This window comes from Solea senegalensis, linkage group LG21, assembly GCF_019176455.1.
Source record: "Solea senegalensis isolate Sse05_10M linkage group LG21, IFAPA_SoseM_1, whole genome shotgun sequence".
Taxonomy (NCBI): Eukaryota; Metazoa; Chordata; class Actinopteri; order Pleuronectiformes; family Soleidae; genus Solea; species Solea senegalensis.
In genome coordinates, this window is record NC_058040.1 from 16,117,436 (window position 1) to 16,137,833 (window position 20,398).

At 39.5% G+C, this 20,398-nt stretch overlaps 1 protein-coding gene across 1 annotated transcript in view; it reads left to right on the forward strand.

Moving 5' to 3' along the window:
- onecut2 (one cut homeobox 2) overlaps positions 1-17,442 on the forward strand; it is a 31,152-nt gene extending 13,710 nt beyond the window's left edge. Inside the window, exon 2 of the mRNA XM_044012389.1 lies at positions 11,855-17,442. Within this exon, the coding sequence (XP_043868324.1) occupies positions 11,855-12,144 (290 nt within the window). The 3' untranslated portion in view covers positions 12,145-17,442. The remainder of the gene's footprint in view (positions 1-11,854) is intronic.
- The last annotated feature ends 2,956 nt before the right edge of the window (positions 17,443-20,398 follow it).

The window sequence follows — 20,398 nt, forward strand, 5'->3', positions numbered from 1 at the left end:
TTCATTCACAGCTTCAGTTTTCAAACAAGACGTGCTTCTGCTGGAGAAAGGACAAAAAAGGAAAGATACATTTCTTCTTTTGTGTCCTCGCAACACACGCTCGCTCTAAATTGAATTTTAGAGGTCGCGGGACAAAGAGGTCAAATGTCACGGCTTCGAGGACGCGGTTAAAGTGTGTGGATGGCTTTGTTAGTGGCTTCATGTTTGTGTTGTTGTTGTTGTTTATATTTGAATATAAAATGGTATAAAAGGAGACGTGTGTGTGTGTGTGTGTGTGTGTGTGTGTGTGAGAGAGGTAGATGACATCAAACTCCTCCGAGGCCATTTCTTCATCAGCTCGATGACATCACTGGGCCTCCAGAGGCTGTGATTGGTCAGCCATTTTCTCCTGGTAAACAAGTGGAGATACATTACAGTGTGTGTGTGTGTGTGTGTGTGTGTGTGTGTCAGCAGACAGACAGAGAGAGAGAGAGAGAGACCTTTGTCCGGTGATGTCATCACAGACCTTGTGGACATACAGATTATACACAGATAAACCATCTCTCTCTCTCTTTCACACACACACACACACACACACACACTGAGTCAGTGACACTGTGTGTGTGTGTGTGTGTGTCTCTTTGTTCCTCACAGACACAGATTTCTCCATCACCCTGAGTCCACACGTAGACGACCTCCATTTTGTAGAATTGACAGTGACCGGTTAACCCTTTCATTCATTTCTAACACTTCATTTAACGGCTGGTGTCACATAATCTGGCTCTGGCTCTGAGGGTGAAAGAGATTATTAATATTCCGCTGCGTAATCACATTTTTGAGAAGTGGAGATCTTTAAAAAAAACAACAACAACAACAACAGCGCATGGTTTCAGTGGAAACTTCAGTGGAAACAGGCTGAGGACACGACAACCTCCAAATGTTAGAACTGCTTTAAGCTGCTTGATTTTATCCAATTTGATTCTTTTTTTGGGTTCATTTTAATGTCGTATTTTGCATTTTATAAGTATGATTTCAAACTTCTGTCCCAAACATGACAAACAATGGAACTATCACATGAAATTGGTTAATTATGGGGAGAAAAATCAATAAAAGGATAAACATAGACACACACACACACACCAATGATGTCCAAGATAAAAGAGAAATATTTTTATGGACTCATTCATGTACTCAGTTACTACTGTGTGTGTGAGTGTGTGTGTGAGTGTGTGTGTGTGTGTGTGTTGTTCCATTTCCAGTTATCTTCTCAAACGGAAGAAGGGAAGCATCGTGGTGCATTAAGCACGACCACACACACACACACACACACACACACAGTGAACTGAACTGCTGATTGCTAAGTGCTACGATGCTGTGTGTGTGTGTGTGTGTGTGTGTGAGTTTAAGTGCTGAGATGTGATGCATCAACTGTGTCTGCCACGCTGCAACATCTCCACCCTGTGTGTGTGTGTGTGTGTGTGTGTACATACACATAATACTGTAGTACTGTAGTATACTCTATAATATACTATAAGATACACTGTAGTAAAGCAGTATTCCTTCCAGGAAGTTGAGATAATCTTCCAGGAGTTTTGTTGTCACCGTTGCCAGGAAAACATCTTAGCGCTCACGCAGCGCGGCGCAGATCTGTGCCGCAGGTGCACCCATGTTAGACTTTTAAAAACGTGTTATTCTATAGTCTTCTTACATGTTGTTGAGTCAAAGTTTTTTGCATAAGTCATAAGTTTTTCTTTCCTTTTTGTTCATAAAGTAAACTTTAAAACTGTGAATTCAATCACAAATCCAATTTGAAACATTTTTGGTTAATTTTTCGCTCAGGTGTGTTTATAGAGTTATCAGATTGCCTAGGGCACATGTGTGAAACTGGTGGCCCGGGGGCCACATGTGGCCCTCCAATCGATTACATGCTGCCCACCACTGTGCAAGGTGATGGAATAGAGACAGAATATAAGACTAAATGTATTTGCCGGCAATATTTTTATAATAGTAATAAGACATTCGGTTGTAATCATTGCTTTATTAAATGTATTACACTCAACACGAAAATACATATATTTAAGCTGTTTTAATTACAGTTATCCTCGTCATTATTTTAAAAATTTTCAATTTAATTCTCCGTTTTTGTGTATCATAAATATGTTTTTATTGTGAATCATTTTATATCAAAACAATCACTTTTACTTTGCAATTCTGTCTAATAACATAATGAATATCTCATATTGCCCACCGGCTACTTAATAGTTGTTTTTTCCACTTTTTTCCTCTATGTCGGGCCCCACTTGACCAGACTATATCCTCATTGGCCCCCAGGTCATTTGAGTTTGACACTCTCTATATTCGTATAGCATCTGTATAAACTGTATGTTTGAACATAGTAAAGGGGAAATAAAGCAGCCTAAATGCTCTGTGTTCTCAGGGTTAAACAGCGTTTTACCTTATGCGTGTTTGAGGTGTTTTTGTGTGTAAATGCTGGTGATTAGCTGGTTAGCATTAGCAGCAAGAGGCGCTAGGAAAAAGACGCTTGTTTCTCTTTCCTCATAAAGAAATAAAGTAAAAATATCTCGACAAAAAAACCCAACAGGACGTGAACATAAATATTAACTCTTAACGGTGAGCGTTTTCCTAAGCTAGCAGGGCAGTTTCTGACGTTGCTAATGTTGCTAAAGCTATGGTGAGTCAGTGTCTGACAAAAAAACTCAAGAGAATGGTCTTGTCTGTGATGTTCTGCGATGTTCTGTTTGAGCGTTAACATGATTCGACAGGCTGACACCCGTGTGAGCTGGAATGTTTGCATCACATGATTTAAAGGGCCTGTGCTCGAGCTACTGCTTGGAAAAGTCAATCATTTCTCGACTTCTTCTTCTTCTTCCAGTAAGTTCCAGCACGGCTGAACACTAATGGCGCTTGCTATTTCTGTTTTTCCATCAGTGATAGAACCTGGTACCTGGTGTTTTTCTAGTACCTGCTCTGACGAGGTTCCAGGCGAGCTGAGCCTAAACTGTGACGTCAACAGACTGTCGGCCACCGATTGGTCAGAGAGTGTCGTCACTAGAATCAAAGCGAACAATGCTGAACTGTAGATAAAAAGTTAAAAAGATTTAAAAAAAACATGCGTTAATCTCCAACATTTAGCAAAGAAAAAGTCTAAAATGTCAACATTTAACAGAGATGACAATAACAGACCATGAAAAGTTCATATCCGTTTAAATATCTGTTGACAAAATGAACATAAAGACAAGAGAGTGTTAATTAACCTTGGAGAACCTGAAGTTCCTCGCGCTGTTTTCCGCAGTACGCTAGCATTTCTGTCGCCAAGTTCCTCCCCTTTTTCAACCGTCTATATTTTAAGGTGACATAATGTAAGATTTCAACCTTAAAATAACGTCTATTTTGTGAATATATTTGCCAATGTCATGTGCAAAAACAGGATTTTAATCTCTGATGATACATTTCTCACATACATCGCTCCTTAAAATAGTGTTGTGCGACACCACAGGCGGACAGACATCGCGTCTGATGAGCGGCTGAATCCAAACGTCGCTCAGTCCGGCCGACTCATGACTGCAAACCAAATGTGGCGCCACATGCAAACAGTGAAATGTACGTTAAAGGGTGACTTTACTACTTACCCTGCACTTATATGCCCTCTGTGTAATGGATACCAAGGCTTAAGTGGTAATGGTGTAATAAAAAAAAACAGAAACAGACAGAAGGAATGGAGGAAGAGGCAGGGAGGAGAGAGACGGAAAGGTAGGAGGAGATGGAAGATGAAGGAGAGGCAGAGGGAAGGAGACAGGAAGGAAGGAAGTGGAGGAGAAGGAAGAGACAAAGAAAAAACGAGGAAGAGACAAAAGACGGATGATGAAAAAAACCGCGTTGAGAAGAGAAACTGTGGAGAGGAGCGACAAAGGGAGGAGAAGAAAAGAAGCAGATGATTAAAGACGGAGGGGAGAAAACAGTGAGATTCAAAATGTGGCACAAAGAAATTGTGAGACAGAGAGAAATGAGGGAGAATAAAGAGACGCAGAGTTCTCCAACTGCTCTTTGTGCCGCACGTCTTTTTATCAAATGAAGATCGTCCGCGTCGCTGTGTGAAGTCGTGACACATCGGAGGATTTATATTCACCGTTATCGATCCCCAAAACTTTCACTCGTCTCTTTTAACGTCTCTCAACATTTACATTGACACAGGAACAAAAAGAGGAAACGAAGACAAGGAAACCTCCCTCCCGCTCTCTTAGTTCAGGAACCACTCTCAGTATTCGGATAGAAATGCTAACGGTGGCTTCAAATGCCTCGCTATTGTAGCATTTATGAAATCGTTAAGTGGAAAGTTTCCGAAAGCTCGGAACTCCAAAGACATTTTCAAAAATGGCCGCATCATCATCGGAATTGTTTAATTTGTCTTAACTACCGCACGCTAACTAGCATCGCTATTATCAGAGTCCTCACGACTTTATCACTTGAACGTACGCTACGCCGTTGTAGAAAAACAAATCCTATTTACAGACGCTGTAACATGTGTTAACCTTACACGTTTTTAATGTAGCATCCACCGAAAAATTAGCATCAACTGGCTACGTCACTCTTGAAAACATCAGCAAAAATGTCACGAATGCTCATGTGTTTGCCATGCTGTGAAGCTAACAGAAGCTAGGGGAATACCCGCCAGATGTGATGCTAGCTGTGATGTGGTGAAAGGGCTTTTATTTTGAATTTTTTTAGAAAAAAGAATGTTATATTGTTTGATGCAGTTTTATCGCCCATGTTTCCTGAGATGCTTAGTGTTACATAATATCACGTCGTCTAATAGCAACAGGACGCATGTGTAGCCCTGTGGAGACGGAGGCTGTCATGGCCAAGTTACCAGGCCATGATATATCTTTGTGGTGAGGGTGAAAACAGTCTGTAATGACTCTGCTCATCTCCTCTTCCTCCTCCACTCTCTCTCTCTCTCTGTCTGTCTGTAAAATGAAACCAGTGCTCGTTGGCTCACTCACTTCCTGTCCTCAAACTTTAAACTTTATTCCTCTACAACAGCCTATGGGTAAACACAACATTGAATGCTTAAATGGATAAATATTATTTTTTGGTATCATTGAATCGGGCCTACAATAGAACCTTGAGGGATACCAAATGTTAAAAATCTGGTGAACTAGTTAAACTGTAACTGTCAAGTGATAAATTGTGATACCTGAGGGCAGATTGGACGCTATAGTGACTCAACATTGCCTCTTGAGGTAAAAAGCTAGCTGGTTAGCATGGCTGCTCGAGTAGATATTGCCTGCCGTCATCTCAAACTTCATATCTTCTTTACATTTCATTGATAATGTGAATTAATTTGAATATTTTATTTATTTCATTGTATTTATTAGTTTATTTTGACATTAAATGTACATTAATAAAAAAATGTAATTGCTATAAATGTGCCAGAATTAGTCAATAGGATATTTTTCATCTGTAGTCCCGAGACAGATGTTAAAATGTCATCCTATAAGATAAATTATAGATACAAAGACAAAAAGATAAATTATTAAATGAAAAAGTTTGTTATTGTGTTTTTTTTTACAGTAGTTTGCATCCATACTGTTGCATTGCTGCCGTCTACGTCTAACTTCTTTTCATAAAGCAATGGCTGCTCCGATAAAACATTCCCCCGTCATTTCTCTTGACGTTCCCCGAGCCTCGAAAACCTGCGTATAATACGTCGATGTGTTTGCAGTGAGTGTTACCAGCTATTGAGACTCGGGCACTTGACTTAACCCTCCACCTGAGTGAATAGAGGACAGATTTCACGCCCGAACGCCTCTCGTTCACCATATTGGACGACTTGACCGCCAGGTCAGCCAGCTGATTGTGTTTTTGAAATGAATGCTCTTGTGCTTGGTTAACTGTTGTGGGGCGGTGGGGGGGGGGTCCACAAAAGTCTAGTAGAGATGAAGGTGTTTAACCGGGTGGATTTGTCCATATTTATTTCAATTAATTCAGTATTTAGACACAGGCTTTGTTGTTGTGAAGTCAAGCATTTGACTGCTAATACTAGCTTGTTATGATGGAATGTGTGCCCTAATGCTGCATTCAGGTCATGTAGGAAATAGCAGTTTCAGATGACAATTACTACACCGGTTGATGAGCGTGATGAGTTAATTTTTTAGCTAACACTCCATTATATACACCAAAGTCCATAGAGAAAATCAGTGTGTTAAGCTCTACTTTAGTCTACTGCTGCCCCGTGTGGTCAGTTTGTGTCACTAAAGGCAAATCCGCACGTTTTCAAATGCCGAATTCTTTAAATGACACATTGGAACTTACCGATGGAGGGAGGAGTGGATTGACGACTCCTGTGGCCTGTGATGTACCGATCGATGATTTTCTCTATGGGCTTTGGTGCGTGGAAGTGAGAGGTTTAAAGAGCGGCCTGAATTTCAGTTTCCTGTTGAAAAAAACAGATTGTCAGATTCTTGTGGTGTCCCTGTAACCACATACAACAACTTTTTTAATTTTTTTATTTTTTTATTTTTTTTACCAGATTTGCAGTATATTACAAAAAACTAAAGGACTAAATCGACTGTAGCCTGTGTTGTAAATAGATTGTAAATGTTCGCTCTCTCCTCCATGTTTTCTGTTAACTGTGACTTAATGAAAAGCAGCTCAGCAGCAGCTTCACTCCAGACAAGGTGTTTTTTTTTTGTTTTCTTTTTAAGGAAAAGAAAAGTGCAGGCACATCAGTGAGTAAAAGGCAGTGATCACAACGAGCCGGAGCACGGCCCAGTGATTCAATCAGGCCGTTTTCTCTCCAGTCGGGGTTACAGTGAGGATCAAACACGCAATTGTATTATTCAAAAGGGAGGCGGGGGTTTTACCAGTGTGAGGAGAGGAGAGGAGAGATAGGGGGAGGGGCGGCTGTTTCTGTAAAGGTACGTCTCGCAATCAATGGGATCAATAACGCCACAGCTCCCCGCGTCTTTCATCAGCTCCCTCTGTGCGTCCCTCGCTGTTGGACACGTCTCTAACTGCAAACGAGATCAGCAGCAGGACAAACACGGAGCGCGAGAGAGAGCGCGTTGTTTTTCCTCCGTCACTGTTTTCAGTCGACGTTCCTGCATCATCATCACATCATCAGCATATCAAGAAACGCGGTGTAATAGAGGAGCACAAAACGAGGCATATTCTCATATCACAAAGCACTGTATACATTATATGTGTTCATATATACATAAATATATAATGCAGAAGAGGGCAGTCACATTAATAAATAACGCAGGACACAGAGACCACCAAGGAGATTATAATCCACGAAAACTAACGAAATAAGCTAAACTAAAAGTGGGAACACATTTTCATTAACTGAAATAAAAATAAAATCTAATCCAATTTAACAATACCTAACTGACACTGTAGTGAAAATGTGCTTGTGTTTATTCTTTTCAGCTGGCAGTTTTTTTGTATTTGAGACAAAATAATATTTATCACCTAAAACGATCACCTTTTTGAATCTTGCACCTGGTAACACTTAAACTAATAAAACAAAAAAAACTAGGAAAAATTAGCAAACTAATTTTAAAAAAACAAAAGGAAGGAAATAGGAAATAAAAACAAACATAAATGAAACACTGATTCAGCTTAAAACAGCACAAAGAATTATTCAAAAGTAAGAAATAATTTACTTCCAAATAAAATAAAGACGTTGTTTTCAGAGAGACAAGGTTAGATACAATTTAAATTTAAAACAGATGAATTAAAGCATTTACGTAAAAACATAAATCAGTTTAAAAGAATTATACAAAATACAATCATTTTAACTATATAACTATGAGGATGAAGAGCAGCAGTTTCATCCAGGACGGTGATGGAAAATCCAGACGTGTTCTTGTGCTGTTCTGAGAACATTAAGAACTTTAAATAAAATACTGTAAATATGTAAATATTTGGTGACAGGATTAAAGTAAAGTGTATAAATTAAGTTGTGTGTAATAGGAACATATAAGTTTATACTTCTGCATAAAGATGATAGGATGTAAATGTAAATGCGTAAAATCTATCTATAGGTGACTCAAAAAAAAAGTCAGATACTGACTCCGCCCACAGCTTGAGGTTTCATCACAAAGAGCCAAAGAGGTAAATATTGAAGTCCAGAGTCCAGAATTTAACTGTGGAACAAACAGAGGAAAAAGAACTGGGACATTTATTTTGTTTGTGTCACCTTTAAAGGTGCAGTAGGCGAGATTCTTTTAGACTGTACCACATGTAACAGGCTACTCATCCCACGTACAACTTTGTGTTTTATATATATCTATGTATATATATCTATGTATATGTATGTATATATATATATATATATATATATATATATATATATATATATATATATATATGAAATACACTTTACTTTATAACACACTGTTCTACAAAGCAGCGTCGCTTTAGCGAACAGGTCGCGATTCTAGCATCGCTAACAACTGCCGACTCTGCAAAGAAACCTAAACAAAAATATTAACAAATAAGTAAGAGTCTAAACGTCGGTTTGATAAACGCAATAAAACGAGTGTCAAAAAGGGGCAGAGACTCTCAGATTATAAATCTGTGCGTGCTGGTCTGGTGGGAGGAGCTTAGTACAGTGAGATATCTTAGTATTTTAATTAGTATTTTATTTTATTTTATTTATTCTCCACTGATCTGGCATACTGCAACTTATCATTTATTATAATTATACTGCATTATATAAAGTGGAATTGTATTATTATATTGTAGCATTTTTTTATTATTCTCTCCTGCTGGTGCAGATGATTCAAAGGATTGTTTGTCTCACTCTCTCACACGCACACGCACACACACACAAACACACACACACACACACACGCGGTGTGGCCCAGTGTTCATATTCACAGATCAATAGTGCCACCTCCTGAGCATGTGGAGGATTAATATTCACTTCAATAACACATCAGTGAGAGAACAGACAGAGGAGAATCAATTCTTAAACAACCGGGACATTTATATACATATATATATGCTGTATATATATATGTATTTACATGTGTATTTGAGTCATTTATCTTTACGTTATTTATACTTTTGTTTGATTTAAAGAAAAAAAATGTATCTAGAGTTTTAAGGTTCTTTTTAGATTACAGTATTTTAGGGCCACTTAACAAAAGACTCACCTGAAACTTAAGTTTCTCACTCGTCTCTGCACCAAACTCCATAGAGAAATTCAGCGATTTTAACGTCACAGCACAAAGGAGTCGTTGATCCGTATGTTTCAATGTGTTACTTGTGTGACTTTGGCTTTTAAAATCCTTCATTCTGATTCACCTCAGTGACACAAAGTGACCACACGAGGCAGCAGCGGAGCAGCAGCTCCCGTGTCCATGTGAGAAAAAGGGTTATTTTCCCATAAAAACTAAATGAAGCCAATTAGTAGTTTTATGTTTGATGATCTGTTTTCCATCAAATCCTCCCCAGTGATTTAGTGGAATTTCAAAATAAGAGACATGGCTCTTATTTTTATTTTTTACACAGGAGACAGGAGGGGAGGTGTGTGTGTGTGTGTGTGTGTGTGCGTGTGTGTGTGTGTGTGTTCACAGCGAGGACAGTTTCCCCTTACATAATAGTTTTGTCACTGAATTGAGTCCTTCAGTGAATTTGTATCGATCAGACTCTGACTCGTGCATACTTAATTCACAGAGGTAATCAAATCAAATGCACCCACACCTCCTCCTCCTCCTCCTCCTCACTGGCAGAGTTTGAACTACAAACACATCAGAGGAGGTGTTGTTGTGGTTTTTGTGATTGTTGTTGTTTTTTTTGGCCCTAAAATGGTCAAAGAAATCATAAATGACACTTTACTTACACGTGGTGTTATAGATTACAGTGCTTTCGTCCACGTGTAAGACAAAAACAGACTCAACAGCGCCACCTATTTATCCAATCTGTATCTATATGTGTAGTTTCTTGGAATTATATCTGTAAACCCAGCACGGAACTAACCAGTTTGAATTTTGTGGTCACTTGTGATGAGTCTACATTTTGTTTCTTCAGCTAAAAACTGTGGCAATTAAAGTTAAACACATTTGTTTTTGTAAATGAATCGAACAATTGTAGGTTAGAGTTATTTAAACCTAAAAGTTTTTTTACCTATGAACCCATTAATTGCGTGGTTATGCTGCACGCAGACGTGTAAATATGTTGTGTTATGAGGGGAACATAATAATATGGAGGAGATCTTGTTGTTGTAGAGACGGACACACAGACACGTGTTGGACGTGTCCGACGTTATTACACTCAGGGATTCTCTGTGATTACAGACGCGTCCGTGGTTGTTATTGTGTAAAGATCGATGAGCAGCGATGGAGCTGATTATGTTCAACAAAATCACACACACGCGCGCGTTCTACGCGAGAAAGATGAACTTTTGACGGAAAATAAACCTTGTGTCCTTGTTTGTGTTTCATATGAGAGACGCCGTTAAAATTCCCCTCCAATATTTCCCTGTAGTTCAAAAAAAAACAAGCAACACAAACACCAGAGGCCGACGCGTATGGATTTTTCTGCAGTCGATGACGATCTTTAGAAATCAGTGCAGCCTGTGGCTGATATACAGGCAACTTTTATTTTAAATGTTTTTACCTCCATCTGATAAAATGTAACTGTTGAATAATTGAAATAATCTAATTTAAAAAATAAGTGCTTCAAAATTAAATTAGGAATGAGACATGTGTCTTAGATCCACTGTCTGATGATCAAATTACACATTTATCTCTGGAAATGAGTAAAAAAAATTATATTTTTTTGGTGAAAATCATGTGGTGTGACTTTCCAAATGTTATTATATGTATAAACATACATATATACGGTATAACAGTGGCCAATAAGGGTCGCCGGTTCAAGTCCCCACCAGGTCAAAAGGGCCAGGGTACTTCTGAGCAAGGTTCCCAACCCCCATTGGGAACCTTGGGGCGCAACTCAGTGTGGCTGCCCACTGCTCCTAATTCTGGGATGGGTCAAATGCAAGAAAATAATAGAGAAATAATAATTTCCCTAAGGGGATTAATAAAGTATAAGATAATAAAGAAACTAGAGTAACTATTAAATGCACAAGACTTGGGACAATAAATGTTTGATTCAGTAAATAATAATCTAATCTAACCCAAATTGTTTTGGATTAACCTTGGATTGTTTGGATTATTTGGTGCAGCAGAGTGAGCAATATAAAATCTGCCAAATCAAAATATGCATAATCATCTACTGTGGGGAATCCCTGGAGAGGCACATGCCAAAAGAAAAAGAAAAACCATGGTTCTCAAACTGTGGCACGTGTAACCACACCCGTGGTACACAAGCTTCCTCTGGAGGAAAATCAAAAATACTCTTCTCCTGTAGATACCAGGACATGTGATTGCAGAATTTTGACTGGCATGCGTAGAAAATGAAACAAACTAATAAAATAATAACTAGCACAAACTAACGTGTTTTTTTATGTTGGTACGACAAATGCAAATCACCTAAATGGCCGACTTGGGCTTCATCTTGGGCTGTAACATCTTCCCACCAAGTTTCATGAAATTCGGTGGAACTCAATTTGACTCAGTTTTCACCTTAGGGGGCGCTACAGAGCCCTTGACCTGACCTTTTAAAAAGCCAGGGAAGGAAAACAATAGGTTCCTTGCACAAATTTGTTCCAGGAGCTGTTGCCGCCCCTAGCATTTTTTGTTGTTACTTCAAAAGCTAAATATTTACTCGTTACTTGGTCTAAAAAGTTCTAAAAACACAGATGAGTCGTTCTTACCTGTAACTGACGTCTGTTCTCTTCCTCCTCCTCCTCCTCCTCCTCCTCCTCCTCCACCTCTCGCAGCGTGCAAACGGAAGGAGCAGGACACGGCGAAGGAGCGCAACAGCACACCAAAGAAGTCGCGGCTGGTCTTCACCGACCTGCAGCGGCGCACCCTGCTGGCCATCTTCAAGGAGAACAAGCGGCCGTCCAAAGAGATGCAGCTCACCATCTCGCAGCAGCTGGGCCTCGAACTCACCACCGTCAGCAACTTCTTCATGAACGCCCGACGTCGGAGCCTGGACAAATGGACAGACGACGGCGGGAGCCCCGGGGGCCAATCTTCTGCGTCCAGCACTTGTACCAAAGCGTGATAAAGGATGGCGTTGGAGGGGGGTGGGGGTGGGGGGGACGATGGGGTCAAGGGTCGTCGTTTTCGCGATGGAGGAAAACCAAACTTTTTACATTTTTTCTTTGTTTGTTCGTGCGTTTGTTGAGGGTGATAAACTGAGAGAGGGGCTGCTCACTGCGACGACTTGTTTGTAGCCAAACCGCCTTTTTACAAATTCATCATCTAAAAAAAAAAAAAACCCATGAAGAAGCTGAAGCTGAGGCTGAAGAAGGGTAAAACACACACAAACCTCACCACGGGAAGAAAAAGATAAGAGAGTCATGAATCACAGACTCCTGTAGGACAGTTTCGCTAACTCACTAGCCCAAAATACCAAAGACTAGAAGACAATGTATGTTTTCTATTATGCAATATAAGCTAGGAACCGACCAAACCAGGAACCAATGACAGCTTTACGACTGCAGAATGTGTGACACGTCAGTAAGAAGCAGATATCGTACGTAGACGCCGGTCTACAGATACGGCGCCGCCAAATTTAGCAATCTGACTAAATGGATGGATTGCGATGTTTGGTCCGTTGTAGTGAGTTCCAGTTGCTTTGGAAGTCGAAACTCGGAAAGACGTCTCACATGAATGTGTTCGGCAAAAAATGCCCCAAGCCACAGTGTCCTGTGGTTAATGTTAGCGAATTATAGCTAAGTTTGCTAATTAGCGAGCTAATCCAGTCTGTTTGATAAACACTAAAAGCGGCATTTAATACATAACAACACAGTGGGTTGTCACTGTGTGTGCTGACTGATTCAATTGGACACAAAAAAAAACAAAATTTCAGTGTTATGTTTGGAGCGGCCATTTTGAATTGTGACTCTGAGGAGCACGAGGAGTTTCCGACCTCCGAGTGCAATTGGAACGCACGTACACGTGCAGCCAAGGGTAAAATTGGACTCTAGTCAAAACCAAAACCAAAGACATACAAGGTGAAAAACGGGGTTGTTCCACTACTTCTACTCTAATTAAAAAAATAGCATGAAAACAACGTTATCCTAGCTTACAGGAAGTTAGCGCAGTGTGCTAACTTGAAACATTGGTGGTTCTGAAGATTTAACTGTTTTGCTCAGAAACAAAGTGGTAAATAATAGCTGGGTGGATCTGCATCCAAGATTTTTGACCATAGTAACTAAAAAATCAAGATTACACTTACCAAAATATATACGTACAGTATTATTATTATTATCGTTATTATCAGTATAACTAAAAGTATTGACAAAAACGACGAGATTTCTGTCACTTTATGGAGAAAAAAACCCCTCTAATTTTACCAAAGAAAAAAAACAACATAAATAACAATAATCAAGACTCTTTGAAGGAAGCAATGATGTTTCATAGAGTTAGGAAATGACAAAATATGCAAGCACAAACACAAACACACACACACACACTAAACACACACACACTTTCCTCATAATTTGAGCTGACGCATAGAATTACGAGCTTACACAGCATACCCAACTATTATAGTGTAATTTATATATATACTGTATATGACTCCATATATATATATATACATATATATATATATATAAGCGTATGTGAGCACAAATTTCGAAGCACATTTTCTTTGCAATAGAACTGGAGCTCTCTGCCAAGCCGAATGGTTCTTCACATCTTAGAAAACTCAGGATGCCATTTTTTTCTAAACAGCGGCTGAAATCCATTCGGCGTCTGTCTTCACACACACACACACACACACACACAGTCACGCACGCACACACACACGGAAAATTTTAAAGAGTCATTTCCTTAATGTTCTCCAAAAATTCCCCCCCGACCCAAACCTCGTCAGCTAAACCAAACCAAAGCTAAGCTAATAACCAGTTCACCCCGATCGCCATCATTTGTGTTCGTTAGCACATCCACCAGGACGGCGCTCTCCACTTAGCATTTTAGCAGTAGCACAATCTGTTCTCACGCAGAACACAGATGCTATTTATTTATTTACATACATTGCTGGTGCTGTCTCATGAACGTTTGACATTTAATACGCATCATTTTCAATGCACAAAACTGTGGTTTTCATTGGGAAACAAAAGCACCAAATGCAGTCTGGATTTACACAAAAACTTTAAACCAGTTAAAGTGACTTCAAACATCAACTGACGGTCGTTTTCATGAACCCAATCTTCCAAACTCCCCACGTTTTTGCTGTAAATCCAGCTGTAAAACTAAGATGCTGTTTGGAGCTGCCGTCACAGGTCAACATTAAAAACCAGCGAAGCAAAGCTGAACCCGCGGAGGACGAACTGTCCAGGCGGATCAGGGCCTTTGTAATAGTTAAAGAGGACAATCTAAAGACGATGCCTGGCAGGTACCGTCTCTTTCAGCGGGGTCAGCGGGCTGGAAAACACGAGTACAGGTCGCTAAAAACGCCGCGGACAAATCCCATTCTGAGGACAAGAACTTTGACTCCAGACGGGACTCGTCTGCGGTGTTTGACAGTTGAAAACCAAATCCTACCCATCGATTTAAGTGTGATACTTCATACTGTACAGCCTTTAAAATATGATGTAAATACGACAGGACGTCAGCACCTCCTACTCTGTTTTAACAGCCTTTGTCATCATCCTCAATCACCTCATTAATCATCTCACACTCAAGCTATCGAACCAAAAAAAAGACAAACAAAACCAAAGGAAAGGCGTCAGTCAGCAGCCCCTGCTCCGTAGATAAAAGCCCAGGCCCGAGTCCTGGCCTGTGGTTAGAGGCGAGCCAAAGGCTTTAAGAACGATTTAACGTGAAGAAAAGAAAAAAAAAATGGACACTTGAGACTTTTTCTATTTATTGACAAATCGAAACCAAAGAAAACCTTGTTCTGCACCTAACTGTTCCAACAAACGGAAACAAACTAGCTGAAGATGGAAGAGAATTATTACCAAAAAAGTAGAAAAAAATACCAAAAAAAAGGAGTGGTGGCAACGATGTCGAGGATGGAAGGAAGGAAGAAGGATGGACGACATCACGGACGTGGAGGAGGAGGAGCTTTGTTCTGCCTGATGCTGCGTCAGGCCGTCTTTAGAGGGGGAAGAAAGTTGGTGACAAAAAGAGGGTAAAACCACACGGGACGGAGGGAAGGAATGCATGGAGGAGGCGGAGGGCGGCCATTTTCTTCCCTCCGACCCCCCACAAAAGGCAGAACATTAATGTGTCTCTCACGGTTGAAGAGTGTCTTTAACGTGTGCCTATGCAGTTTTTCAAAGTTTAAAAAAAACAAAACAAAAAAACGGTTAAGAGAACAACAGAAACCTCATCAGCTAACAAACCAAAGATTCACCGTTAACTCCAGTGGTCGCTCGCGCTCCTCCTCTTTTACCTCCGTGAAAGAGAAAATGTCAACGAATCTGGGGATTTTTTTTCAAAAAAATATCTCCCCACTACGTCAATCCGACCTCTGTAGGTTAGCGTTCGCGCTAACTAACAAAAAAATTTAGTTTTCCAAAGAGAAACAGTTCATGCTAGCTGCCTAGCATGTACTTAGCCTAATAATGGCCCGCGTAAACAAGTCACATGTACTTGTTCGTGATTGATACTCGATCCTACTTCCGATTCCATCCCAGTGTTGGAGGATTGCGTACAGTCCACGTGTACTTTCATGGATGTGTGACATTAATTGCGTATCGCGTAACGTAGCTACGTTAGTCATATGACAATGACTAAAAAACGTCGTAATTTCATGGGGTGTTTTTTTCCTCCAACGTGGCATCGATAATATGATCGTACGTTTTCATGAATTTCTGTTTTTCCATAAAATCAAAAAGTCATTAACCTGCTCCGTATGACGAAGTCTACCTCCGATAATCTCAAGCAGTTAACGTAAACACTGCCAGACGACAGCACCGGTGCGCTTCATTTATTTTAGTTTTGTTCAAGTTTGACCGCTTCGAGACAAACGTTTGGAAATCAAACGTCAAAAATAGCTTAAAAGTCTTTATTTTTGTGGCGTTGCCGTCACCGCTGTTGTCTGGCAGGTTTCTCACTGCAAAGAGAGTGACAATGTATTTGCTACGTGACACGTACAGTTCATACCAAAGATTTTCTGCTGTACAGACAGTAGCACACACTGACAACACTCTTTCATCACTTTACTTGTTTCTTTCACATTCTCTCGTCGAACTCACTGCGTCTGGATTTTTTTTTTTTTGCTTTTCCTCTCAAACCAAAGTCAAAATTATCTGCGCGTGAGAAAGTTAACCCTGGTATTATCTACAGTAAACTATGGTACATAAGTTAGATACATCTGTACTGTGTACCGCGGTATACCACACTGTTTACCATGGTATACACCAAACGTTTTATAAAAAATACACAAACCAATGAATTATGACTTTGTTTTTATGAACGTTACTTGATAAATCTAATGTAAAATGACACCCCCCAAAAAAATCTCCCATACTTTTGGGAATGATTGATATACATACTATAATTCATTACTGTGGTGGTAACAGATTAGTATTTTAGTACATATTATGGTTACTGTGTAGTACTTGTATCATGAAACTCTTTCTCTTGGGAGTCCAAAAAATTAAGTAAGTGATTATCGACTAAAAAAAAATTGGTTAATTAGATACTATGAAGTCTGAAAGTCATTTATTTGGAATTAAATAAACACATGTACCAGATGTACCAGATGTACCAGAAACCAAACATTTAAAGGACTTGGTACAATCCAGGAAACTAGTGTTGTTAGTGTTTTTTAGCTAATGCTACAAAGCGCCACTGGTTTGGATGAAAAGTTTAAAAAAAAAACAACAGAGCAAATCAAGCATATTTTTGTACGACACGATGCCACGTGTGGACGATAAACACGCCCTTCTTCACGGGGAGGGGGGCAGGGGGCGGAGCCGAGCCACTGATCCATGTTGTACAAACGTCAATAATGAATCCAAAATAAACCAAATAAACACGACGTCAAACACCCGCTGAGAGAAACTGCTAAGATATCGGTCAACTAGCTTTAACCTTTAGTTTTCTCTCTTCTTCTTCTTCTTTGTTCTGTACGTAAAAAAGCTTCTAGTCCAAAGAAAAACCTCTGCCCACCTGATCCTCTCATCCTGGTGGCCACGCCCAAAGGAGTGGGCGTGGCCCGTGGGTCAGGGGGCGGCGGCCATATTTCCATTCCCACTTGCAGTTCTGTCTGGATGTAAACACAGGCTTTTAAATCTGCCAAAAAAAAAACAGAAACAAAAAGAGGGGGAAATGAGAGTGAAAGCGTCCCAAAGAGGTTCTGATCACTTTGTTTTTGAAGTACTTAAACTTTATTTGCCAATGATACTACCACTATGTCTCTTCCTAGCTTGTTTTTTTTTTGCAATATGTGATTGTTGTTTTTTTCCTTCTTCTCTTTTTATTTAATGTAATTTATGCTTTATTTTTTAATTGTGAATTAATTTAAGTGAACAAATTTTGTTGCCAAATCTCCCGCTGAACCTTTTTAACCCTTTTAACGATGATTTAGCTTTGCCAAAGTTTACATTGTTGTACGTTTTCCCCCTTTTTTCTCCCGTTGGACGATGTATTTATTTATGAGGTGTTTGTAGAACGCACTAGTTTTGTACTTAAGGATAATTTAAGGCTATTTAATTATTAGGTGTAATTAAGTTTTTTTGTTTTTTTGATGAATATTTATGAGTATTTAAGAATGTTAGTCGCATCAAAGATGCAGTGCTTCAGCACCAGGCCTGTTAATTTATTCTCGGTTAGCTTTTACTTTAAAAAGCCAATGAAATGTGTGAGTTATGAATGTTTAGATTTAAAGACGGAACAATGTAGGAATGTCGGATTAGAGTCGCGTACTTCTGAATGTCAACGCTCGCTCTCACTCTTTAGCCAATCTAGTATTTTGTCCTGGTTATGATTTCACTTGGAAACAATCTCTTTATGACAAATAATATGAGCACTGCATCTGATTTACTTCCTTGTGATTTTATGGATTTTAATTATTATTATTGTTATTATTATTATTATTATTTTGCATCCTGCTGACCATTGTTTGAACAAGCAATGAATTTCAGACTGATGATGTTCTCGTGACACTTGATCAGGTGACGTAAGGGCCACACACTGATATAAACTGACTCACCAAAGATGACTGGGGATCCTTGAGAGGCCAAGAAACTGTGTGCGCGTGCGTTTACGTCCACACAGCTCATACACCGGTTAAAAAGTCGTATCCGTCGCACGCTTGTGTGTACAAATCAGATTTTAACTGAATGTTGTGCAATCGACATTTACACTGTATTAAAACAACTACGGAAGGCCAAAGAGGACATAATTATATGTATTTTAAATTCCCTAAATCTAGTAAAAAAAAAAAATTGGGTATTAAACCAAATAACAAAGTTTCTGGTGCACAGTTCATACACTCCATGAAAGCCACGTTTTTAGGATCATTCAATGGAAAAGTATACGAGTTTGGTTCACGATGACGATGTCCCGAGTTAAGACAACGATACGCGGCAACGAGATTGACTAAAAGATGTAGCCGTGTCGATGTGAACGACGTGGACATTTATCCATGTGTATGAGCGTGAGGACGCAAACGTGCCGACTTGTTTCGGCCCGTTTGGGAAGGAGATCGGAGGAGAAGTCCCTTAAAGCTAGCTGCTTCCAAGACTGACTTTGTAAGGGTGTGTAAAAAGGAAAAAAAAAAGGAAAAACTTTCTATTTCAGTAGTGAGAACCAGAGAGGCTACCTCACTGACTTTCCATTTGTCTTTTTAATCGTGTTGATGAAACCAAAGAAACCAAAGATTTTTGTTTTTTTTCCTCTTCAGTGCGGTCTGCGCTCAGCTCCACGCTCCCGTGTTTTCTCTCTCCTTATAATGACGCCACATTTCAAACCTCTTCTTCTTTGTCTTTTTATCCCCCACACACACACACACACTGTCGAAGGGGAAGAGGCAGATGGTTCTATATTTACCTAGAATGAATCAATAGTTTGGACATTGTACTTGTTTTTGTGTGATATGTCGCACAGTAAGAGGCTGCCAAAGACTGAGAAAACCAATCAAGAAAACCAAAGTGTAGTAGTGGTTGTTAGTCTGATATATGCGTGGCATATGACAGAAAAAGACACTTTTAATTTAAGTCAATAATCATGATCTTGCCTAATGCAACCACATGCAACAAAACCCTGAGATACGACCTTATGCTGATGATCAACTTATTTTTATATGTGAGGTCCTAATTTTGACTTTTGACAGTTTTTTAGGTTTTTTTTGCATCTAAACTGAGCCTTCAAAACCGAGACACGTTTGACTAAACCCAATGAAAGCTGAGGGTTTCACCAGTTTTCCGTTTTCTTTTTTCAAAGCGCAGCTGCTTTGAAAACAAAGACACAGACGGCGCTTTTGTTGCAAAGTATGAGATAACCTAGGATGAGTGCCTTGCTTGAACCAAAGCGAAGTCTAGACCTCTCTGTTGTTCGTTCGACTTTCTCTGTTCCTGTGTAAAAAGTAAAAATACCTCGGCTCGAGCGCCTGAGTTTCCTCTCTGCTTCGCCGGTGCTTTGCAATGCAATCAACGCAAAGAAATCCAGAGTGAATACCAAAGGCTTCCTTTTTCTTTCTTTTTTTTCTATCCCCCTATATCTTAATTTTTACTGAGCTGCGTTTCCACATGAAAATTTAAAATTTCCTTTCAGGGACTTTGTGGCCAAGACAAAATCCTCTTCTCTCGGGAAAAAACCAAGACAAATCAGGTTTTAGTCGAAGAGACGATGAGGCAACGATGGCAGCAACATGAACCAGAAAGTGAAATAAAACAGTACAGTGTCATTATATGGTACTGTGAGACATTTACAAACGATTTGTGGTGGAAACGCAGCTTTTTGTCTTTGTTTTCTTTCCTCAAACGGTTGCAAAGCTTTAAAAGAAAGGACGTGGAGGCAAACGTGCGAGGGTCGCGCGCAGACCGTGCTCTCTTTTACCGAACTGTTGCAGATATACCTCATAGACACTAGTGGTAGGATGATGTTATAATAGCATATGTCATAAATTATTCACTTGCTCTTCTTCTTCCTTGTTTTTTGGTAACTGTAACTTAAAAATGAAACCAATGTGGGGGAAAAAGCTTTATACATTTTCAAGTTTTTTTTTGTAATAGTTAAAAAGGTGCGCTAAAACCAAAAATGAAAAATGCTTGTCTTCTTCTATGCTCTCTTTCTTGTCGATGTATTCCTGTTTTCACTCTGTTCTGATGGAGGAATTTATGATTTTAAATCGT